Source organism: Podarcis pityusensis, assembly GCF_964106645.2.
Source record: "Podarcis pityusensis genome assembly, chromosome: 11".
Lineage (NCBI taxonomy): Eukaryota > Metazoa > Chordata > Lepidosauria > Squamata > Lacertidae > Podarcis > Podarcis pityusensis.
This window is the reverse complement of record NC_138036.1, coordinates 16,795,767-16,821,827: the sequence shown is the minus strand read 5'-3', so window position 1 is coordinate 16,821,827 and position 26,061 is coordinate 16,795,767. Positions and strand designations below refer to the sequence as shown.

Here is a 26,061-nt window from a genome sequence, read left to right as displayed (position 1 = left end):
AATGTCATGGAGAAATGGATTGGGAAGTCCGGGGATGCTGGATAATAATACTGTATGATGCATATATAAGTTGTAAAAATGCATGCTAATAATAATAATAATAATTATACATGCAACAGCTCTGCACCAAAAGGGCTGTTGCAAAGGCAGAACTCTAAGGAGAAAGGAACAGGAATTGTTCCAAAACCTCTTGTCAGGAGTTGCAGCAACTGTTAGAGGCAAGGAAACAGTTCAAAAGGCAAGGACATTATTTTTTTGTGATCAACAAACCAGAAATAAGACAAAAATATGAAACCTTGCAAAGCACTGTAATGTTAAGTACAGAGCAAAGTATAAGGCAAGCTTGTGTGTTTTTTTTGCCATCTGACTTTCAGTGAGATTTAACAATGATTTAAATCTTAATGGAGATTTTTATTTTTACCTTTACCTTCATCGACCTCAGGTGTCTCATCGACTTTCACATCCTGTAGTAAGTCATATGCTAATGTTATTGAAGCCCTGGAAGCTGCCTTCAGGACCTTTTTGATAAAACAAGCAAACTCTCCATTAGCTTTTTATTTTCTTATTGTGACACAGGAGTAGGTATTTTTTTGGGGGGTGATTAAAAGGAATAATAAATAAATTTAATATAATACTCTAAACCAGACTTTCTCAACCGTGGGTCCCCAGATGTTGTTGAACTAGAACTCCCATCATCCCTAGTGAGAAGGGTCAGCAGTCAGGGATGATGGGAGTTGTAGTCCAACAACATCTGGGGACCCAATGTTGAGAAAGGCTGCTCTAAACAGGAGGCACAAATAGATAACTGAAAGCACCAGACTTCAAGAACTTACGTGGAGCCCCTCTTTAGATTACCGCATACATTATTTCGCTTACTTCAAAATGTGGCCTCTGTCCCAAAGCCCTGCCCCGACAACACCACTGATTCCACAAACACAACAAGAGACCTGCCAGATCAGATCAAAAGTCCATCTTGTGCAGCAATTGGCTTCCCACACTGGCCAGAGAGACGAAGCTCACAAGCAGGGCACAAAGGAAGCAGACCTCCCCTGTTATTTGTCCTGAGCATCAAACATGTTGTCTCTGGGCATAATTGCCATGACTAAGAGCTGCCTATAGAACTGACTTCCAAGAATTTGCCTCATTCCGTTACAAAGCAGCACAATCCTAACTATATGTGCTCAGAAGTATCAGTCCTGTTGAAACCAAACGGGGCTCACTCCCACCTAAGTGGAGTTAGGCTTCAATCCTAAATTGGTGACCAGCAACAAGCACTGTTCTGTTCCATTCCATACATTATGTGTTGTGTGAAAAACCACTTCGTTTTGGATATCCTGAAGCTTCTATTTATCAGTATCACAGGGTGACCATCAGTCCCGGCATAAGGAGACAAATGTCTCTAGGTGCTGTTTTTAATTCTATAAATCTCCACCGTGTCCTGCTTTGCTTGTCTGATAATCTTCAGCTTTGCTGCATATTGAAGGTACTGCAAACTCCATCTTAGTTTTGGTTGTCCTTTTCTGTTGGAGTTTCTGCCCTTTATTTCTACATTTCAAGCTCTCGGGTGGTAAGAGCTGTTCGACGGTGGAACGGACTACTTCAGAAGGTGGTGGACTTGGCCATTTAGATGCTCATCCGTCAGAGATTCTTAAGCAGCAATTCCTGCATTGCAGAGGGTTGGACTGGATGACCCTTGGGGTCTCTTCCAGTTCTACAATCATATGATTCTATGAATAACTTTCTTGCGTTGAGAACTACATACAGAATTATTGTACGGAGGATTCAAAACAGGACCACATGATACATTTCTATTGCAAAAGGCCATTTAGCCTCAGAAGGAAAGGAATTACAAATAATTTTGCAGAAGCAAGTGAATGAGAATCCCTCTCTATATCCCCAGAGAAACCAGGCAGTTCCTGCCTATCATGCTCCCATTATATAGATGGAAGCTGACCATTAGTCATAGTGCAGAGGTTGCTGGTCAGACAGAACTACTGGATCCTTTTCTACAACATCCCTTGGTTTAGTGACATATGTGAACAAGAAGGGACCAAAGATCTGTATGGTTGTTAGAAATGTGCTTTAATTCCAGGAAGTTGTTTGCTTCTCTGCATGATTAAGTTACTTAATAGCGGTTGCCATTAAATTTATTCTGTGTCTGATTATAGCTATTTTGTTTTACTGAATTCTGGTGTTGTATTTGATTGTAAAGTATTGGTGTGTGAGCACACATGGGTGGGTGGGTTTTTATATTTTTATTGCTCAGTGAATCACCCAGAAAAAATAGTTTATGAGGGGGAGTAATAAATTTAAGAAGCAAATAAATAATAAATACTGCCACCATGCATTAAAGTCACCTGAACCCATGTGCCCTGCTATCATCCCTGACCATTGGTGATACTGGCTAAGGCTGATAGGAGTAGGAGTGCAAAAACATCTGAAGGGTCAGAAATTCCTTATCCCTGCGTTAGAGAGCCATATGCTAACTTCCCACCTCCTCCTGAGAATTGAATGGTGCCACTACAGACTGATATAGCAAACACCCTTTTGGAAGAAGCACTAATTCAATTAGGCAGCAGTTTATTGCTCCACAACAAATAAAGACTTACTTCAATCTGATTCCTAGTAGGCACTTCCAATTCGGCTTGAAGAGGACTAAAATCATTTCCTGGCTCATTCTCATTGGAGGCCCGGATTGCCTCTGTGATCAATTTATCAATTGACATCACCTGGATATTGCAAACTGACAGAGAGAGAACCCAGCTGATATAGGCTTAGATTTTAGAACACCAGAAGAGAATACTAGTGAATAAGGACACCAGAGAATTCTGATGCAGACAGAGAAGGAAGCAGTCTGTGGTCAGGTATGGAAATCAGTCAAGCAAATACAATCAGGATTTTTCATTGAAGGATATGCAATCAATGAACCCTTTTAAACACAGTTTTGACATTTCCTTTACACTGAAATGAATGTAAGCTACATAAATAGTTACATAAGTTAGGTGACTCATTTTAGATAGCGGACAACAAGACAGATAACATAGCATTTGGTGGAAAGAATGGAAACAGTGCAGGTTGTGATGAATACAGGCCAGAATAGAAACTGCTGCTTTCTTACATCCATACTATTCAACAGTATCACATGAATTCTGTGTGGTTTTATCAAAAGCAGCACAGAGATTCTCTTAAGGAATCCTCACTTGCTCCTGATGAAGACATTCTTGACCACTGTGTTCTAAGTTATTCTCCATTGATGGACCTGAACCTATAAACATACCATGGGGAGTTGTAGAGCACATGCTTTGAATGACCAAGGTCTCAGATATAAACCTTGGCCTCTCTTGCCATTTTAATGTCAGGGTGCTGGGGAAATACAAAACCCCTTCCTTAGAGAGCTACTGCCAGTACAGATGAAACAAGAAAAAGATAAACCAGAGGTCTGGTTCAGTATAAGGCAGCTGTGGAGACCCAGAACATAGATCTTCAGTTCATAAGCGACTGTTGGGATAATGCACTATTAGGAAATTCGAAGCACATCTGCATGTCATGATAATAAGGCTCATGCTGGGTGGAAACTAGGGAGAGACAAATCTGGCAGTTTTGGTTTCTTCCCATTTCCTATTTCCCCCATCTTAAATTCAGTTCTCAACATTAGTGTGTGATTTTCTTTTTTGCTGAAGTCCTCATGAAAATTCACCACTATTTTACTGTGAATTTCTCTTAATACACCCATTTTTTGTATGAGCTTTTGCCTACTATACACATTTTTGCGAAGCAGTGCCTCCTAATCAAATGCATTTTTGTATGTTAATTTCACTAAATCTTGTACGTATATATTCATTTCTTGGCTGGCGAAGCCAAGCAAAATCTGGAGAAGTGCAAATTTCAAAGGATGGCTGTGTTTCAATATGCACATTGTTTCAGAAAGTACAAATTGCGTAGGTTTGCCTCTAAATGCAAACTGGATACCATTTCTCCCATATCCCTAATGAAAACAAACCACAAACTAGGAATAATTGTTTGCTTTGCTCCTAAGGAACTGTGGTATACAGTCAAGATTTGTTTTTGACTTACTGATTATGCTTCATTAGAACAAAACCAACCATGAGCCCTGGTTTGGACATCATGCTAAGCCACAGATTATGGCTTGCTTCTCCCCAAAGTGAGCAGGGAGGAGCAAAACAGCCCAGCCCTTTCATATGCAAACTGGATTTGGGAGTAATAGTAGTTTCATTTGTCTCATCGATAACTTAATTCTGCTCTTTTTAGTGGCTCCTAAAGGGACGCAGGTGGCGCTGTGGGTTAAACCACAGAGCCTAGGACTTGCCGATCAGAAGGTCAGCGGTTCGAATCCCCGCGATGGGGTGAGCTCCCGTTGCTTGGTCCCTGCTCCTGCCAACCTAGCAGTTCGAAAGCACGTCAAAGTGCAAGTAGATAAATAGGTACCACTCCAGCGGGAAGGTAAACGGCGTTTCTGTGCGCTGCTCTGGTTCGCCAGAAGCAGCTTAGTCATGCTGGCCACATGACCCGGAAGCTGTACGCCGGCTCCCTCAGCCAATAAAGCGAGATGAGCGCCGCAACCCCAGAGTCGGCCACGACTGGACCTAATGGTCAGGGGTCCCTTTACCTTTAAGTGCAGTTAACTTTCCTTGGACTGTGCTTACCAAGTCAAATTATGCTTTACTGTATCTCATTAATTTTTGCTGGGAGTTCAGTTGGCCACAAAGAAAGCATGAACACAAAAATGAATCAAGCCAGTAAGTAGGAAGAAGGATGTGGAGGAAGCAACAGCCCTACCTTCTTCCAAGAACTTTAAGCAGGTGCTTTTCCCACTGAAGTGTTTTCCCAAAATGCACCCCTTGATAGGAAATGGGGACAATACAGGTGGAGGTGGTTCCGGCTCCGGAGGATAGAAGAGTCCCAACAGTCTATGAATGATATAGCCCAGTATTGGGTTACCCGGTGGAGGTTTATTTGCTCTGATATCTTCAGGTGGGTACCACTCCTCAATCATTTTCTGTAACAAGACAAATTACAAAATAAAACTCTGCACATTTTCCATCCAGTGCTGCAGTAAAAGAAAAAAGTGGGGTACCAATTAAGATTGCAATTCTAGACACACCTATGTGGAAATGAGACCCACTGAACCAGAGATAACTTCCATCTGAGTAAATATATACAAGCTGGGGCTGATAAAGTTTTAGAGGTCTCTCTATATGCAAATCATGATGATGGTTTACAGGAATGCATGGCTAACTTGTAGCCTCCTCCAGTGGGACTGATAGCAACTTTGTGGTGTGCAGGTAGGTAACACAGATTATAGAAAAATTGGGAATGGAGGATTTAACCCTTCACTCCCCATTGTTCCCTCCTTAATCATATTAGCACAAACGTCGACAGAAACATGGTTCTTTGAATAAGTCTTCAAAGAAAAATTTGGAGATACAGTCACAGAATTTCTGCCTCATGTGTTCTTGACCCTCAGGCTATTAAAAATGTGGTCCTGCAACTATATATTGAAATCATGTGCCTGATTCTCTTCCTGTTAGCGTCACCAGCACACACACAATACAGGCAACAGCTAAATAGTTCTATGCTTTGGTCTCTAAAACCCAAGTGATGCCTCTGACGTATGATTGTCTAACAATCTATTTTAATTGTAACTTCCTTTTGAAGGATGAACTACATGTACTCAGACATACTAGATAGTGAATATGAAGTTACTGTTTCCTACATCTAAACTGATGAAGATTCAACTTGTGTAAATACGAATACAATTTTTGATTTCAACAAACATTGGAAAGCAAATGACTTTACAATCCAAGGCCACATTTCAGGGGGTGAACATGAAATAAAGTAAAAAGCCTACTTCATCAAATGTATAAAGTGTTGTCCTAAGCTGGCAGGCATATATTCACATGTGTGTGGTAGAGGGAAATGCAAGCAGTGAAGTCAGTAGAAATGAACTAAAAATATTAATAATTTTCCTTTCCCCTCTGAATTTACTGATTTTTTTTCTTTCTGCATCCATACACACATCTACATAGCTAACAACTTAAGATACTAGTTCATGCATTTATTGAAGCAGACTCTAATCCAAGAGTAGTCAATGTGGTGCTCTACTGATGTTTTTGGATTACATATCCCATCATCCCTGACCATTGGCCACAATAGCTAAGCACATTAAAGTTGGCTTTAATAATATCTGGAGAGCACCATGTTGGCCATCTCAACCATGATAGCTTATGCTATAATAATTGTTACTCCCCCCCCCCCCAGAACAGACTAACATGGCCACCCCTCTGGAAATGGGAGGGAGACACGGAGGGTGAGCTCTCTACCATAACTTCAAGACACATGTTGACAGTATCTTGCTTTTCAATTCCCTTAGAAGGGTTATTTTACTAAACTGTATACACAGGCTAAAAGGCCACACTTTCAGTTTTCATGCCCGACCAGTTCATCCATAACATTTCTGATTCTCCAAACCATTGTTTGCCTAAAACAACAAACTATAATGTTGTGCTTTCCCTTCAAGCCAGGATTGGAAACCAGCTTCAAACTGTAGTTTCTAATAGTGATTTGATAGGCAAATTTAAAACCATAGTTTGCTGGTTCTAAAGAAAAGGCAAACTGTATTTTACCCAAAACAGGAGTAACTATTTGACTTTGAGTATATGGAAAGAAGAGGGGGGAGTATGATGAAATGGAGTCCTCTTCATAGCCTGCTTCCCCTCACTGTGTGCTGACGTTGGTCTAAAAACCTGACTTGTATTAAGCCAGAATGCATCTCAACTAGGAAACTATACCCTGATGTCAGTTAACAAATCAAAGTAACACCCTATTTTCTTGGCTGTTAGCCTACGTTATGCCATAATCCCAGGTTTGGGTGAAACTGGAACTTTGGCTGAATACAAGCCAGGATCTTTGCGGCAAAGCTGGTGCACAACAGCTGGAGAAGGAGGAAGAGTGTGTGGAGAAGCATATAAACCAGCACTGAGTCACTGTTTCCTGGTTGAGATGACATGGAGATCTTCCACACTGGGCCATTATCTTGTCCATATTGTACAACTCTGTGGTTTCTTCCTCTGCACACATCAGAGTTGTAGCTTGCCTTATCATAACCTGAGAAAGCCACTTACTTTCTCAAAGCAATTCAAGGCAAGGTTTTAGATAAGTGAACTCACCGCTTATCTCCTCGGCTGAGACTGGGGAAGGAGAAGAGCTATTGGAGACCGAGGATGATGGAAAGGAGCATTTGGGGGAGGCAGACAAGGGTGTGTTTTCATAGGACATCTCCTCTGCTCCCAGTTTGTGCCTAAGTACACAACTGGAAGCATGGGAACCAGTACTTCAGAGGTGAAATATGCTATAATGTGGAATGGGTTCTCCCCATGTCCAGATCACACACTTTCATGAAACTCTACAACTGGTGAGCAGTCCATACCTACTTGCATCTGTCATACAAAGAAGCAATGAGACATTGTTGACTGTGCCCTGTCACTGTGGAGTTTGCATGTCTCAAGGACATTGAATGGAACTCCCCCAAAATTCTAAAAAAGGAGGTATTTCCATTCAGAGCAGCTGCCCAAGCTGAAAGAATGGAACAAGCACATCTACCTTGGAAACAAAGAATCAATAAAAAGGATAGCAGAGCTGCCATAAAGTGCATAAGAGCTCCAAGACTGAAGTACATCAGGGATGGGGAAAAGTGTGAGCTTCCAGATGTTGTTGGACTCCATCTCTCATCAGTCCCAGAAAGCATGGCCAATGGACAGAGAAAGTAGTTGTAGACCCACCAACATTTGGAGGGCCAAGGTTTCCCATCCCTGATTTACAGCATTCCAAGTTCTAGGGTGATGAGGTGGAGAGAAAAAGTCAAGAGCTGTGTTTGAGGTGACAGCTGGACTGTGTCCAATATGCTACCCTTAACTGTAGACTAAATGGACTACTGGCCTGACTATGTAAAACGAGATTTATATACATCTTAGTGAAATAACTCTGCATAAAACAGCAAAAAACAACACAGCCATCAGGGTCATCCTGCAGTTTAGGAGCTTAAGCAAAATAACGAATCAGGGCAGTAGGCTTGTATAAATTAGTTGCTGGGGAACATAAATAGGAGATTGCTCTTGCAGGCATATCCAGTGTGTGCTTCCTGCAGAAATTCTGGTTGTCCACTATGGAAATGGAATGCTAAATGGGCCTTTGGTTTGATCCATCCAGCAGGGCTCCTCTTACGTTACATTATGAAACTGCTTTTGGATATAAAGATGTAACTGAATACAAACTTTAAAGCACAGCAAAATCTAAAATAGCAGCACTAAAAAAATATCAAGTTTAAATAGCAATTTAAGACCATAATTTTTTTCTTTCAAAACTGCAGATTAATTAGGCACCAGGTCTGAGTGCCTCTTGCAGCCTTTCTTCTTCAGATTTGGTCACTAAAATTTGGCTCCACAACTCTATTTTTAAGCATAGAGTCTGTGGTATCAAGATTACACATGGCACAAAACCACACTTTTATTTCAGCAGAACACTCTATTTGATAAGGGCTATAAACACATTCTGTGATGTACAGCACAGCTGTACAACAGGACAAAAACATAGAGTTAGGTTATTGACCCAGTGTAACTTAGAATTTTCTGTGCTAAGGAGCAGCAGCTCTCTGTGACTTCAGACTGGAGTCTTCCCCACCCGGAGATGCCAGAGATGGAATCTAGAACCATGCAAAGCATGAGCTCTTCCAATGAGCTACAGTCCTTCTCCACTTATAGGAAGAGTTGTTGGACTTCAACTTCCATCAGCCCCAGACGGTTTGGCCAATAGCCAGGGATGATGGTAAAGGTAAAGGTAAAGGGACGCCTGACCATTAGGTCCAGTCGTGACCGACTCTGGGGTTGCGGCGCTCATCTCGCTTTATTGGCCAAGGGAGCCGGCATACAGCTTCCGGGTCATGTGGCCAGCATGACCAGGCCACTTCTGGCGAACCAGAGCAGCACATGGAAATGCCGTTTACCTTCCCACCGGAGCGGTACCTATTGATCTACTTGCACTTTGACGTGCTTTCGAACTGCTAGGTTGGCAGGAGCAGGGACCGAGCAATGGGAGCTCACCCCGTCGCGGGGATTTGAACCACCAACCTTCTGATCGGCAAGTCCTAGGCTCTGTGGTTTAGCCCACAGCGCCACCCAGGGATGATGGTAGTTGTAGTCAAACAACATCAAGAGGGCCACAGGTTCCCCATCCCTCCCTCAATAGACATTTGGAGAAACATCTTTGACTACAAGAGAGGTTTCACAGTGGAGCCAGCTATCTAGAGGGGTGGTTGGCTCTCCCCCACTGGAGATCTTTAAGCAGAGATTGTTGAGGATGCTCAAACCCTGGGGTTTCTTACACCAATAAGGGGCTTGGTCTAGCACAACTCTATGGGTAGTATTCAACTAAGTTTTATTCAAAGTAGACTGATTAGGCTGAACTTAGTTGTGTTCAGTAATTTCAATCGGTCTGCTATGAGTAAAACTTAGCTCAATTGCCACCTTATGATTCTATGACCATAGTGTACTGGTATCATAAGGATTGAGCTTAAATCTACAAGCCAAACACATTGAAAATAAAGGGAATGTACCACTTGATTTCTGTGGGGCAATTTAATGATAGCCAACACTACTGTGGTGTTGATGTTAAGTGACGAAAACAGTCTTTGTTCTTCAAAGGAAATCCCTGTTCAAATATACAACCTATTATGAACAACAACTTTCACTTACAGGTGTTAAAACCTAAAAGAAAGAACTAACATGCTTTGTGTTGTTGAGGCAGCCACCACACAAACTCCTAATGAAGACTTACTACTTAGTAGAAAATAAAATGTACCAAAATAAATTGGTTCAGGATGTGGGCACAAAGAGAACATATAAATGTGGTATTAGTTTCTCAAACAAGATTTAAAAAAAACCTCTATTACACACAGAGACTATTTGCAAAGATGGTACTGCATAGACTCAAATAAGCTAGTAGAGCCAAACCCAGAAAAAAAGGTTATTTTCTCCCTCAATGCAGCCAAATTGATAACAATGGCATTTGGAGAGTGACTGCATTTTGAAAAAATTGTATCATAAGATACATATATTCAGAGTTCAATTATATAATCATAGTCCGTTTTTGAAACTAAGGAGAGAAAGAAACATTATGTACTTAGCTATAATTTCTCTTCTTAAGATTCCTGCATGGAGATGATAATGATAAAAGCTCTTTCTCAGAATTGCCTTATATAAAAAGTAATGATATTGAAATAAGCTGATCTCAAAATACCAGGAATCTGACTAGAAAAAGCTAATCCACCTTCTTATCAGATACCAATTCTGTTGTATGAAATAAGACTACTCATTCTGTGACAGACGTGGCGTTTATTTCACATTAGATTTTGTGGACTCCTTTATGTTACATTTTCTAGCACAGTGGAATGTACTACAGTTTAACTTCTGCTGAAATAACAGCTATGTAACTCACTTCTCACAAATTTGTGGTGATCCTGCATATTGAGGTTACTGCATTTGTGTGTCAAACAGCAAAACAGTTGATGACAGCACAGCCTTCCAAAATGGCAACAATTCAAAGTCTCGCCTAGTCCCAGAAAGACAGATTATTTAGTACATTTCACTACGTGGGCTAAACTAATATAAACTATTATATGAAATCTATGCAGCATCATGGACAAAAGGTGGCAGTCATGAGCAATGATTTTAACGAGCTGCATTTTCTTCCACTAGGCCATGTCAGTTGGGAGTACCTTATATTCATCATAATCTTTTTCATCTAGTAAATTCATTTTGTCCAGTTCTACTAATTGTCCTGGAGTTGGTTCATCTGGCAAAGGCATTTCAATCTCAGCTTGCTCATAAATCGGTTTTCCTTTTAAGAATAGCTCTTTCCAGTCACGCATCAGCTTTATTGGGATTAAGCTGAGGAAATCAAGCAAATATATATATATTAATAAATCTGTGGTCAGATCGATTAAAGCATGCTTTCTAAGAATTACATGGATCAATAGCAACATCAAATAGGCAACACAAAGAAAGAATAAATTAAAACATGAACTACAGTGGTACCTCGGGTTAAGTACTTAATTCGTTCCGGAGGTCCGTTCTTAACCTGAAACTGTTCTTAACCTGAAGCACCACTTTAGCTAATAAGGCCTCCCGCTGCCGCCACCGCGCAATTTCTGTTCTCATCCTGAAGCAAAGTTCTTAACCCGAGGTACTATTTCTGGGTTAGCGGAGTCTGTAACCTCAAGCGTATGTAACCTGAAGCGTATGTAACCCGAGATACCACTGTACTCTGAAGAGAACAGAATTCAACATGGTTCCCATTTATTACCAAGCCAAAGTGAGTACACACAGGCATGCATTGACACACTTCACTCCTCCTTTAGTTTTCCTGCTGCCAATGCTTCCTGGAGCTGAGCCATGCTTTGGCTTAGCAGTACATGTGAATCTAGGCTCATGGTCTGCCTTTCACAGACAAACGATGAGTGGCAGCAAGCCAAGAACAAACCTTGACTATAGCTCATGGTTTGTCTGGAGCAAGACAAACCACAAGCCCAGGTTCAGATGTAATGCTAAACTAAACCCAAGTGTTCTCTGTGGCTAGGAATGCTTCTTACCAGTTCTGTCTGGTTTGCCAGTTCCTAGAAAGGAGTAGCTCATGTGTTGATAACCTAGAGGCTGGATTACTACAAAAAGGCTCTATGTGGGGCTGCCCTTGGTCCTGGTTTGGAAGCTCTGGTTGGTGCAGAATGCAGAAGCAAAAGTGCTGATGGGGGAACATGGCTGAACACGAGACACCATTGTAGAAAACATCTGCACTGGCCCAACTGCAGCCAAGCAAGATTCAACGACTTGCCTTAAGGACTTTTAATTAATTTAAGCCCTGAACAACTTAGGGTCTCTTACAGACTGCATGAACCATTATATCCCACCCTGATCACTGAGATCATCTGCAGGAGCGTCATTCACTGTCCCCCAAATTGGCGAGACTCATTTGACAGCAACAAGAAACTGAGCCTCTAGTATCATTGGCCTAGTCTTCTGGAAGACTCTGCCAATAAAGTTTCAGCAGGAACCTTCTGTTTGAACTTTAAAGCACCTGTTGAAAACTTTCCTATGCTGCCATTCTTACACTGACAGTGAACATACTATCCTTCTGCAAGAGCAGATTTTAAAATGTGTATATGGTTTTTATTGTATGGTTCAATGTATGTCTGTGGTAAACCTCTGTGATATGTACATTTTTTAAATAAATAAATTAATAGGAGAAAATGGCTTTGTCTTTACATCCAAACTATTATGAGAAACATGAACTGCATAACAAAGAAAGAGCAAATCACAAAGTTACAAACTTACTGCTTTCTTACATAATTAAATGTACAGGATATTTTTTTTCTTTTTAAAAAATTAAATAACTAATGATATCACCTAGGTCAATGATGGCGAATCTGTAGCCCTCCAGATGTTGCTGGACTCCAATTCCCATCTGCCCCAGTCAGCTTGGCCAAATGGTGAGGGATGGCGGGAGATGAAGTCCAAAAGGATCTGGAGGGCCACTGGTCACCCATCCTGAATTAGTAAATGTTTTGACTTGGTTGCAGATTGTTCTGCCTGTGGCTTCTTGGCTGCTTTACTGTCCAAACTCTTGGGGCTCCTAATGAAGAACGATCTATTTCTGCAGCTTTGGAATGAGTGTAAAACATTTACTTTCCCCAGTTCAGTGGGGGTAAACCAAGCCAAGTCCCGCCAGAATAAAACAACTTACTTGTTTGTCAACGTTCGATATTCTCCTATTTTAGTTGATAAGTCAATGATTTGCTCAACCACTTCCCAACAAATTGAATAGTGCTTCTTATAGCGATCTTCAGCTCTTTTGGCAGCAAGCATTGCATGCAGCTGTTTTTCTTTCAGGGCCTGTTCCTCCTGCTCAATTTTCTCTTGCTTCGCAAGAGCCTAAAAGGAGTTGGACAAAAAAAGTAAGCAGAATGTCACCCAAATTTCATGATCCCTGGCCACAGTCCAAAATCCATGTGATCTCACATGACTTCCTTCCACTGCAAATGTTTCTCTCTTAATGCCTAATTTGAGGAGTGCTGCAGAATTTCAGTGGCTGTGGGTTTGAGCTTACTTTATCACTGTGAGATGGCCAAGAGTGGTGTGGTGCATTAGTGACTAGCACAGCGGGGCCGGATTGCTGACCAGTTTTCCCAACACTGCACATTGCTGCTAATTACTGTTAGGGAAAAGGGGAGGGGCAAGCCAATAGGGAGCTCAGGGAGAAGCCTGGGCTATTTGTTTGCCTGCACAGTGATGATTAGAAGCCAACACATACAAACCTGGCACTGCTATGTGCACTCTGTAAATTAGCCGTAACCCCTACATGGGACAAATCTCCACCTGGCAGCACAAGATGAATGCATTCACATCCACAGTGCACACCATTCTCAGCACTTTTAAGCTGCATTAGAATGCAACCAAACCTAACACTTAGTATGCATATATGCTACAACAGCTCATGCTCACCAAAAAGATAAATAAAAGGCTTTGATGTATTATTATTATTATTATTATTATTATTAATATTATTATTATTTTGTTCTGGCCTTGCATCCTCTAATTCTGGCAGTAGGCTAAGAAAATAATGTTCTGGCCAGGCTTACAAAGTTGCTTCCCAGCCTAAGGGAAACTGGTATATTGGAGGAGTTGATAACCTTCTGCTTCCACCAAGCACGAAGTGTCAACCATTTTCTGTGTCCTTCTATTCTGCTGATTACGTTGGTTTCTTTGGCAATAAGTTGGAGCCCTTTAACCATATACCTCCAAAGCATCTTGAAGGCAAATTCAAGTCAGAATAAATGCAATTGTGAATGTAAGAGACAAGACAGACCAAGAGGTTTCTTTTTTTAAAAAAAGATGACGACGATGGAGGAGAAAATAATGAATGTTTACCTCCTCTCTGTCAAGAGCTTCTTGGAATTCTTTGAGCCGTCTCTCTTCAAACTGCTTTTCTCTGTAAATCCTGTTCTGCCACATCACTTCTTTCTCGTGCCGCACGTGCAGCAGTTGCACAGCGATCCTCCGCTCTTGCTGGGATTGTCTCATTAGCCGGTTGATGAGCTGCTCTTCTCTATATGCCTCCTGAAATAAAATTAAAAGACAACCTGCGATAGTATGCTTAACTACTTCCCCCCCTTGCTATGTATGAAAAAAGCAAAAGAACAAACTGAAAATCCATGGTAGGGCCTAAATTCACTTACCTGTGAGTAAACTCAATTGAACTGAGTGGGACCTGCTTCCAAGTAATCATGCATTGCTCATTAGATTACCCCTTGCTAAGTGCTAAGCAGGAGCCCCTGCATGTAGTCTGAAAACTGCTGCAACTGCTGCCCTTTGAAGTTTCAGCGTCATGTCAGCTTTTTCTTGCTACCATTTTGCTTAACATCAAGCCTGATGAGGAGCTCTGAAGAACAAGAAGGCTTGTTTGCAGTTTTGGTTGGACTCCATAAAAACTATGGCTGTCAAGGGTGCTTCCCAGCCAAAGGAATACACACAGCAGGTAGTTAACTCTTTATTGTCAAATATAGCGTTGCTTCTACAGCTCTGGATGCTTACACACACTGTTCCCAGGTTTGCGCTCTATGGAGCAGTTGCAGCAACAGGGGGCCAGTCCCCATCCACCAGCTTACGTATCTTCCCCCGACCGGCTGCGCACAAGCAGCCAGAGACTATGCCTGCATGCAAACTTCCTCTGTTCATCCCTTTTCAATCCCCTCCTGGTTTTGGGAGACAGTGGAGCAGGAGAGGGTGGGGAAGCACCTGGCCCTTCACTTGCCTGGCCTGCCTCTCCCTCCTCTTCTGATGCATCCTGTGCTCCATCCTGCAGCTCTGAGGCTTCCCCTCCTTCCAACTCTTGCCTCTTGGCTGGTACAGTTCCCCGCAAATCACTGACCCCCACTCCCAAGTCAGACTCCAGCCCCCTTTCCCGGTGCAAACTTGTCAGTGTCCTGCCAGTCCCTGAAAATGCCCAACTACAAATTTTCCTCCACTAATGGGCCTCACTATGATAGTTGTGTATCTTAGCACAAACTGATAACTCGCTGCCACTTTGTCAGTGTGTAACCCAAAAATATGAGAAAGCAGTACATCTAACTCACTTCTTGTGCTTCATGGGCTATCAGTTGCTCCCTTAACATCTTCCGTCGTCTTTTCTCCCGTTGTTCGCGGGCAAAGGTATCCTCCTCAAGACGTTTCTGAATTTTCCTGATATATTCATCATCTGAGTAGGTGTTCAACAGGTCAGTGATGGCTGGAGTTGTATCCAGTTCCTGTGAAGGCACTGCCGAATGCACCATGCTAAAATAATAATTGGGGGCATCAAGTGTTATATAAATATCTATATAAGGCACAAAGGAACTGCCACCAATCTGTCTCATCAAATGTTGTGACTATTGTCAATGATTTTCACAGTGCTGTCAATCCTTGCACAGCGCTTTATAGAGTTACATAGTGTTTGTGTGTGGAATCAGAGCATTTCAGGAAGCACCTCTCCACTTTTGCAGCTTCAGCCTCCTATGGCTCTCCAGGGCCATCTTGCCCCCATGATGCCTTGCTTTGAGGAAGGGTTCTATGTCACAGATGTGGCACCCTTCTTCAGAGGGGAGATACTTTGAGGTGAGAAGACCCAGGAGACCTATAGGAATGTCACAACCACTTTGCGATGGTGGCAGAAACTGTTTAAAGAAAGGAGAAGCATCTGCTTTTTACTTACATGCTTCTATCTTCCTCCAAAGTCTTTAGGACTTTAAAGTTCTGGGTGTTAGGACATAGTTCCATTCCACCTTAAAAGGTAAAGGCATGACTGTTGTGTGTCACATGCCTGTTTACTTCCAGCACAGTCTGCTGGGAACTTCCATTTTGTATATTGCTTTTGTATTGCTAATTAGCGTGCTTGGTAGCTTCAGAAGGCTACTGAGGCTCGAGTCACTGATTGATTGATGCTGTTCCGGGAACCGGTGATCGCCCGGCTGCCAGCCGGTGGCTGGAGCCAGCTGGGGGCCTGCCTGATGCCCCCGTCTCCTCCGCAGTATCCCAACACTGGGAGCCTGGGCTCTCTCCATTTTACTTATCTACCACCCTTTCAAAAGTGCTAAAAGGAGAACATTCAACAAAAAGGAGGCAGCTGCTGTCCCATGGTGCTCAAGCGTGAAACTAGATGTGATGCTAATCATGTGTCTGGCCTTTACATGCTTGGTTTTTATGTTTACTATGTAGGGGATGTGCTGGGTGCTAGGGGTGAGGGCACACAATCCAGATTGGAACAACCATGAAGTGGGTGGGTAGGTGATGGAGGGAAGAGAAGGTATTTCATACAGTTTGTGGCTCTTATAGATGATTCAGGGTTTTTTTTAATTTAAATTTCAATTGTTTAATTCTTTTTGGAAATCCTCTTGGGAATATGACCGGACAGTATATAAAAAAGAAGATCGGCATAGCTTCCCTATCATCCATTTGCTGCACTTGAACCTGTATAGAACCTGAACTGCTGGTGCATAAAATCTATTGGCAGAACAGCTTTTTAAAAAGTACAGTGGTGCCCCGCAAGACGAATGCCTCGCAAGACGAAAAACTCGCTAGACGAAAGAGTTTTCCGTTTTTTGAGTCGTTCCGCAAGACGAATTTCCCTATGGGCTTGCTTCGCAAGACGAAACGTCTTGCGAGTTCTTGCGAGTTTGTTTCCTTTTTCTTAAAGCCGCTAAGCCGCTAATAGCCGCTAAGCCGTTAAGCCGTTAATAGCCGCTAAGCCGCTAATAGCCGTGCTTCGCAAGACGAAAAAACCGCAAGACGAAGAGACTCGCGGAACGGATTAATTTCGTCTTGCGAGGCACCACTGTATCTTCGGGGGAAAGGCATTTACTGTTGAAGTTCAGGATAAATCATCACTAAGGGATGATACTGAAAATGGTTCAGACTTCCAAATGGAAGAGAGGGTTAGGATTAGGCAATGAAAGTGGATGGAGTGATCCAACGGAGTACACATGGTATAATAAGACTTTCAGAGAGCTTTTAATAAAATCGCTGGCCGAAGACTCCTGAGTAAGTTTAATAGTCATGGGATAAAAGAACAGGTCATCTTATGGATCAGTAAATGCTTAAATAACAGGAATTAGAGAGCAGGTTCTCTCAGTAGAAGGATGTAACACCTGAGGTCTCTCAGTGTTCAGTATTGGTCTCTAGAGTAAGGGGTGAGCAATTAAGCAACTTTGTTCATAATAATAAATTGCTCAGGGTGACAAGAACAGAAAAGGATTGCAGAGAGCTCGAGAAGGTTCTCTCCAAACTGGGTGAATGGTCAGTAAAATGCCAAATGCAATTCACTGTAGGCAAGTGTAATGTAGGCACTGTAGGCAAGTGATGTACACTGGGACAAATGGTCCTAACTTCACATATATCCTAACGGGGTCTGAACTGGTGAGAGACTGGCCATGAAGGAAATATTGGGATCATGGTGAAAATGGTAATTGAAAATGGTACACCAGCGTGTGGCAGCTGTGAAAGATGCAAATTCCACATCGGTGATCATTAGGAAAGGAACTGAAAATAATATTGACAATTAATAATATTGGCAATTAAAATAAAATAATAATTAAATAATATTGGCAATTCTGGACCGTAATAAAGGTTGAGGATGATGATTTTTTTAAAAAAATAAATTGGCAATTATAGTTAGTGCACTTGGAATACAGTTCTGGTCAACACACCTCAAAAAAGAATACTGTTGAGCTGGAAAAGGTTCAGAAAATGGCAACCAAAATTATTATGAAGCTAGAACAACTCCCCTATGAGAAAGAAAGGAACTGGGAGTTTTAGTTTACAAAAAAAGGCAAGTAGGGGGGAACATGGTAGAGGGGTATAGCAGGATATCTGGGGTGTAGAAAGTGGACAGAAAGGTTTTCATTTGAAATCCTACAATTGCTTTAGGAACCCCAAGATACTCTGGAGTGGAAGTATATACCAAGATTCTTAAACGGTATATATCACTCCAATAGCATGTGAAAAAGCATTTGTATAATAAACCACAAGTCAATATAAAGTACTTCCAACAAAAAATTAAAATGAAGGCAATGTTTCCAGCAAGCAGAATTTAATGTCAGTGCAGTGCACCAACACATTTTATCTGCCCATCTGCATGACAAGCTATTTGCCTAGAAAGAATGCTTATTAACCAGGTGACTGGCAGCTTCAAGACTGGGAGACCCTCACTTGCTTCAGTTTCCACGTGGAACAGCAAGTCTACCCAGAAATCACTTGTTCCAAACATTACCTCTCAGTGAGCCTGGTAGGCATACCACTCTCTTTCTTCATCTGCTTTTCAAACTTCTTAATTTCTGCGTAGGTGATCTGAAAAACAAGCAGGCACATCTGAATCTCCTTCAATACCCTGCAACACAGGGGAGGCATCTTCTTCAGCTCAAAGGCCACACACACTCACAGATAATCTGCCAGGGTCCCCAAGCCCCTTCCCAAGAGCTATTCTACCAGAATTCCACTTACAAAGACATGCACACATTCTTCAAACATCATGATACACAATGGATGATTAATTCCATAGATAGATAACTGATAATTCTACAAACACATTTTCCCCCCTGAAACACATTGAGGAGACTTTGCTTCCAAGTGGAGGCATATGGGATGCAGTGCCAGAGCAATGAATACTTAGTGCATTCCATTGCCTATGATTTTTAAATTTCCAGTTCTAAAATTTCAGAACTTACCTCTGCTTCCTTCCTCCTTCTCATAATCTTTTGGTCTTCAATTGCCTTGACGGGGCGCTGCAGTACTGGTTTGGGAATCTGGATAATTGCTGCTTGAATTTTAGCCATTATTTCATGCTGCCTTCGATTTTCTACCATTTTCTAAATATCCAATGAGAAGGTAATGAGCTATTTAAAACTGGCTACTGACTGTTAAGTATTAATTACCCACAAAGCGCTATAATTTTAGAGTCACTTTCTGCCCACACAAAGGTCGCAAACGTATTACAAAATTGGGAGGAGTAAATAATGGGAGCATTTTTGTTTTTTAAAAAAAAGCAAAAAGAAAATGAGATATTATGAGAAGTTAAAGGGCTTGTAATCACTATAAACAGCATCTCAAATAAGTTCACCATTTCTTACCGTTTGGCATTTGTTACATGTTGGACCCTGGACCGTTAAGTCCAGCCAAAGGCGACTATGTGGTTGTGACGTTCATCTCACTTTCAGGCCGAGGGAGCTGGTGTTTGTCTGCCGACAGCTTTCCGGGTCATGGCCAGCATGACTTAACCGCTTCTGGTGCAACGGAACAACGTGACGGAAACCAGAGCGCACGGAAACACCGTTTACCTTCCCACCACAGCAGTATCTATTTATCTGCTTGCACTGGTGTGCTTTCAAACTGCTAGGTTGGCAGGAGCTGGGACAGAGCAATGGGAGCTGACCCCATCATGGGGATTCAAACTGCTGCCCTTCTGATCGGCGAGCCCAAGAGGCTCAGTGTTTTAGACCACAGCGCCACCCGTGTCCCTATTTGTTACATAAGAACATAGGAAACTCCCTTATACGGAATCAGACCACTGGTCTATCTAGCTCAGTACCATCTGCACTGACTGGCAGTGGCTCTCTAGGGTTTCGGCCAGGAGTCTCTCCCAGCCCTACCTGGAGATGCTGGGAATGGAACCTTGGACCTTCTGAATGCAAAGCAGATGTTCTACCTATGAGCATGCCCAGGGGTGGCTTCTCTGCAAGCAAATGATGGGCTGCAGGGTAGTGCAAGTCACAGAGAGCCCTGCCTCCTGTCTGTCAAGTGCTACCCAGACTGCGATAAGACATCCTACCATGTCACACAGGAGGAACTTGCTGCTGGATGTGGGATGACACTTTCCTCACAACCTACATGATTTTCACACTTGGTGGCAGTATGCAACATCCTCAGGCAATCACCAGGGCCTGAGTGCCCCAGTGGGTTCTTATTCCTAACACAGGGCCCACCGCTAGCTGACAGCTACTCTGTACTCCTCGGGTGAGGCAGCTTGGAGAAAACTGAAAACGGTGGCTCTAAGCTGCCCATAATAATGGCAGCTATACCTACACAGGAGGCCCCACAAGCTAGCACTTTGGCACGTGCCCCCTCAAAACCTGGTGCCGGTCCTATTTACTTTAATAATCACAAAGTAACAAGCTGAACAGCGATAATGAAGATGTAATTGAAAAGTAGTCTGCCATCTCATGCAAGTGCACTGGAAGTGTGACTCAGCGTAAGTTTAAAAATTGTTATTTATAAAAACGCCTTTTTAAATTTCCCATAGAAACTGCAGCTAAATAACATGATTTAGCACAGCAGGATTCATTTTCTAATGTTCAGAGTCTAATGTTCAGGCTAAAACCTATTTCAGGAATCGTGAAGTGTTGCATTGGAAATAACCTCCCCTCCCAGTGTTCAAAGTAGCAGGGGTGGGGGTGGAGCGACTGTAAGCCTAAACCCAATTGCTTTGGACTGGTGTCTTATTCCAAATGTTGACGCCCTAGATCAAACTGTTATTGAGGCATATTGTTAAGTAAATGATTCAAATAAAATGTGAATGAGTAAAGGGTTTTTGCATGGATGTGCAAAGCTTGAAAAGTGGGGGCAAAATGGTATTTGATTAAAAAAACACCCAAATTCAGGAAGAAGAATTTCCATACTCGCAACCACTGCAGATATGTATCTCCACCCCACTGGTCATTTGTGCCCCATTAAACTGACTGAATGTGTCTTTTGACGTCCAAAGAGATGCATATCCCCACTCAGGGCAATCAGTTGTTCCATATGATCATTTGCTGAGGAACATAACTGGATTTCAAAACAAAAATGCAACGCAATGGAATTCAGCATAACATTTTGCTTCTTTTGCAAAAATGGCAACAGACTACATTCTTGGCCTCCCACTGAAGTCTCCCTACAGCCACTGGCAACGTGATTGCCGACAAGATTTAGTGCAAATTTATCCAGGAAATGCTGGCCTTGGGTGGAAAAAGGTTTGCCCACCCCTGCTCTGGAGTCAGTTGCTTTAATGTGTTCTGCACGCAAAATGGAAGTTAACAGTGTTGCAAGCTGCAGCTTGTATCCCTCCTATTGGGAACCTATTCAGTCAGCTTTGCAAGAACTGCATTAGTTGCCAATTTGCGGCCAGGCTAAATGCAAGGCACTGGTGCTTGCTATTAAAGCCCCCTGCAGTCTAGGATTCATATACTTCAAAAGCAACCTGAATCCTACCCCCAAGCACTGGAATGACACTCCAGCATCACCTTCAGCGATATACAAATGAAACTAAGGGATCGTCCGCACTTTTACTTGTCCTGTGCCTGGAAAGCATGGGTCCAAGAGGTTTTATGCTTGTCCCGTGCTTTCTAGGCACGAGCCCCATTGGTTTTGCCTTTAACCCACTACTTTCCCCTAGAAAACACACTCTGTAGCGCTAAATCGGAACAAACTGCAATCCTCCGAAAACCCAATTGCTTTCCGCTCCGATTCAGCGCTATACTACAGGCTTTGTGGGGCAAACGGAACCAGTTCTAGCTGAATTAAATGAAAACACTACAATTTAATTCCATTAGCTTTCTATTATATATACAACACAATCCTCATTTACTTAGAAATAATTCCCATTGTGTTTGATGCGGCTGGCGGGAAAATTCATAGGCTTAAGCATAAAACAATGCACAAACATTTCCTGCAGCTTTGAGGTTTTTATAAAAAGGCTTCTCACATTTTCAAATTGTTCAACGATTTTTTCCGCCTGAATTTTCTTTGCTTGCTGTTGCTCCACAAACTGCATCCGGGCTATCTGACTTTCGAGGTCCTTGGCTTTGCTGTGAAAGTTGTCTGAAATCTGCTGCAGTGTCAAGTCTACCTGACGTGGCACTAGACATTTAAGGCGCTGAAATGAGAAGATTTTCCAAAAGATTTGAAGAAATCTTTATATACCGCATTGAGTCATAGTAAACTTCTTATACTTAGACGTAACTTTTTCTCCATCTAACCAAGCATTGCCTACTCTGACTGGCAGCAGATCTCCAAGTTCTCAGGCAAAGAAAAGTTCTTCACATCGCCTCCTGCCAGCTTCTTTTAACTAGAGATACCAGGGCCTGAATTACATGCAAGGCAAATGCTCTACTTCTAAGCCCTGGTCAAATTAGGACAGTTTTTTACATGTCTGAAACATAGTTTATCTTGGCCTAGTTTTGGATAAAAGGTAAAGGGACCCCTAACCATTAGGTCCAGTCGTGGCTGATTCTGGGGTTGCAGCGCTCATCTCGCTTTATTGGCCAGCATGACTAAGCTGCTTCTGGTGAACCAGAGCAGCGCACGTTTACCTTCCTGCCGTACCTATTTATCTACTTGCACTTTGACGTGCTTTCAAACTGCTAGGTGGGCAGGAGCAGGGACCGAGCAATGGGAGCTCACCCCGTCGCGGGGATTTGAACCGCTGACCTTTTGATCAGCAAATCCTAGGCTCTGTGGTTTAACCCACAGCGCCACCCACGTCCCTTAACTCACAGCTATAGGGATGAGTGAATCCACTGATTTCAGTTTCTCCTTTTTCCAAACCTCAGTTCTCCACATTTCCACATCAGTTTGCATTTTTTTTTAATAAAAAAGGGAGGGGATTGTGAAAATTCACCAGCATCATTGTGTGAATTTCTCCTAATATATGCCTGTTTGTATGCAATTTTCCCAAACGTACACATTTTCCATTATATAACACCTTTTAGTATGTGCAGTTAATATATGCATTTTTAATACACAGTCTACCCTAAAATCTGCATTTTTTTACACATTACTTTGCCTAAGAACTATACTGCAAAAATTCAGAGGAGTGCAATTTTTAAAGGATGGCTGCATTTCCACATTGTTTAAGAAAGTGTGAACTGGGGGGTTTTACCTTTAAATGTGAATCGAGTCAAATTTCTCCCCCATCCCTAATACTATTTGCTGTACTTCATAGTTTTGCAGAGCTAGCAATGTCCAGATTAACAGCATCCACTGCCAGCCAATATGGTCGAAGCACTGTGGTTTGTAATCTGCAGAACTAAAGGTGGTGGCAAGCGCCTTTGATTTCTGCCAAATCAGCGAATCCGCTAAGTCATACTCTTTTTAAACTGGAAGCCATGGTGATGACAATAATGGAAAAAATTAACTGTGCTTGGAAATATTTGCTGCTTCTCAGTGACAGTCGTGTGAGATTTTGACATCTTGGATGACAATATGATTAGAAGGAAATTTCATGCCATCAGCATAATGTGCCATTAAGGAATGTGAAGAAGATGACAGCTTTGATGCCTAAACATACATGGAATCATGGCATTACCGAGCTGTTTTGGAAAGCAAGCACTGGAATGCATCAGGGCGCACATACTCTAGGTGAAGAAGTAAGGGTTCCAGTTACGCTTAGATTATTGCAATCCGCAATCGACATTTTATGTAAGCTCACCTACATAAGTAATTAAATTGATATAAAAGATGGGAAATTCCATCTTCCAGATACAGTTCCTGTTCAATATAAAAGGTGCTTCACAGAATCATTTTCACTCTCTGCTTGCTCCCTGTTCAACTCTGCTTTGCATGCTTTTGCACAGCTGCAGGCCTGGATGAGTAGCTCTTCCAAAATGTGAATATGTGAGAGAATTTGGAAATTCCATTTCACAACTAGTTGGGCTAGAGGAAGTTAGAAGGTGGCCAAATCCTTAGGACATTTTAAAGCTATTTTTTTCTAAAAGTATTACATTGCTATATTGCATTACATTGATTTATTTTATTCCTATTTCCTCATAGCACCATTTGCTATATGAAGATTACAATATTCCTCCAATGAAGCACTGTACACCAACAAACAGACTGATTTGTTTCAGTTACAATCCTAGTTTTTATCTGTTTCCCTGGGATGCTATTGAGCAAATGATTAGAAAATTCAATTAATGTTGGTGCATTGACCAGGAATGGGTGGTTAAGTAAGCACTGATTGCTGATCAGTGCTTCTGCTACCCACTGAGCCAAACCTACCCACACCTAAAGCTGATGGATCAGATTAGAAACCCTGAGCACTACACCTATTTGTGGACATGGCTCCAGAGAGGGGCACATGCATGAATGCCTGCTTCTACACATGAATTCTCCCTTGCTGGTTCAAGGCTACATTCTTTCAGAAAGCTTTGTCAACTATCCATCAATCTGAGGAAAGAATCTGTTAAATTATTGTTTAATGAAGCAGCCCAGCTCAACGTAAATGAAATACCTCATGAAGCAAAACCAGGGTGCATAAAAGCCAATTATTTTTTAAAAAATAAATTTAAAAAATCATTTTTTATTATTTAAATCAGATTTTTTTATTTAAATTGATTTTTTTAAATTTAAATTGGATTTTTAAAATAAAATGCTTTTGGAGGAAAAAATCTTTCTAAAGATAGTTTTCGATTTAAGTTACATTATAGTCCAAAGGCCATCAGGAAATAAGGATTTGTTTTGTTTTTCATGTGTGCTGGAAATCAGTCTAAGTTTTTTTAAATGTTTAACCACATCAGTTAACAAACATGGAGACATATGCTATAATGTTACTGTTTTAGTTTAAAAAATTGTTTAAATTGTTATTAAGGAAATGATTGTTTTTCTCCTTCCAATAAAGTACAGCAGAAACGTTGTCCAAATATAAACAGTTAACTTACCAAACCTCACAATAATTTCATAATTATCTGTCTATGTATTTCTAATAGTATAACCAAATCAGTAATTTTTGACATAACTGTAAAAACAACTCTGAAAATTTATTATTCCAAAAATGAAACCTTCATCTGGTTGTAAATATTAAGATTATACCAGCAAGAATGCCTTTCTGTTAAAAAAAGAAAGAAAAGATTTAAATAAAGTTTTACTGACTAGTGGTTTAAATCATGATTTAAATCAAATCCACCCTGAGCAAAACTAAATCAAAGAGAAGGTTTGCAAGTGAAAAGGAATGCCAGCCACCTCAGTGTAGATTTGGCCTGAAATATGTAGCTAATTTAAAGTTATTCTTGCCCTTATGGTAGTACAGCCAGCTTATACAGAGTGAGGATGTATGTGTGAGGATGGAACATATGTTCTGAAAGATTTACAGCTCTGATCTCCTTATTTAGCCTTCTGGGCCTTTTGCCCAGTTTCAGCTTGCCAAGATAGAAACCAGGAACGAATGGCCAAAGCTATTTCTTGTAAGACTGAAAATGCAAGGAACTATGCAGATACCTGATGGGACACTGCGAAGCAAAGAGATCAGAGAATTCTTAAAGTGGATATTAGTTCAGTGAAAGCGAATTTAGAGTAACCTCTAGAGCAGAGGTAACCAATATGTGTCTTGCAAGTGGTGCTGGACTAGAACTCCCATCAATTAAGTCACTGCATCCTTTACACAGAGATTCAGTAGATGAAACAGAAATTTAGTTTACAGGAATTCTATTTTGATCTCTCATGTCATAGGTATATATCTAAGAGGTATAGTCACATGTGATGTTCTGCTTCTCTATTGGGAAAGGTGTTCTTAGCTCAACAAGCTCACCTCTCGATACATTTCAGTTCCCACGCTCTTGAGCTTTGCGGGAGCTGAGGGTCTCATTGCATCCATGGCAACTCCAGTGAGTCCTGCTTTTTTCTTTTTCTCTAGCGCCACATACAATTGGTAGATCAGTTTGGTGGCAGCTCCATGCTGCTCTGTCATGATGTTTCGGGCCACATTCTGGTCAAACTGCACGCCCAGGAGTTGAAGGGTGGGCTCCATGCGAGAAAAGTTGTTAAGTTTCGCACTGGCAAGCCTGAAAACGTAAACAGACTCTGCAGTTATATAAGGTTCTGTTTCCTTTGAAATGTGAAAATCTTCCCAAAAACTGATCCCAAAGCCCAGCATTCTTCAATAAGCACGTTCATTTATAGAGAGATAGAGCTAAACAAAATTATCATTAGGAACAGATCA

The 26,061-nt window shown here is 41.7% G+C and overlaps 1 protein-coding gene across 4 annotated transcripts in view; it reads right to left on the bottom strand.

Moving 5' to 3' along the window:
* Positions 1-26,061, bottom strand: part of SPEF2 (sperm flagellar 2) — a 91,273-nt gene that overhangs the window by 59,609 nt on the left and 5,603 nt on the right. For 3 of the 4 annotated variants that reach the window (XM_080973368.1, XM_080973369.1, XM_080973366.1), the window contains exons 3-13: positions 25,651-25,903; positions 21,832-22,002; positions 18,821-18,961; positions 18,367-18,443; positions 15,200-15,398; positions 13,995-14,183; positions 12,811-12,998; positions 10,790-10,961; positions 4,798-5,017; positions 2,610-2,743; positions 422-518 (exon numbers count right to left, since the gene is read on the bottom strand). In XM_080973368.1, coding sequence (XP_080829494.1) covers positions 422-518; positions 2,610-2,743; positions 4,798-5,017; positions 10,790-10,961; positions 12,811-12,998; positions 13,995-14,183; positions 15,200-15,398; positions 18,367-18,443; positions 18,821-18,961; positions 21,832-22,002; positions 25,651-25,903 — 1,841 coding nt within the window. The remainder of the gene's footprint in view (positions 1-421; positions 519-2,609; positions 2,744-4,797; positions 5,018-10,789; positions 10,962-12,810; positions 12,999-13,994; positions 14,184-15,199; positions 15,399-18,366; positions 18,444-18,820; positions 18,962-21,831; positions 22,003-25,650; positions 25,904-26,061) is intronic. The other variant, XM_080973367.1, reaches the window with a different exon arrangement.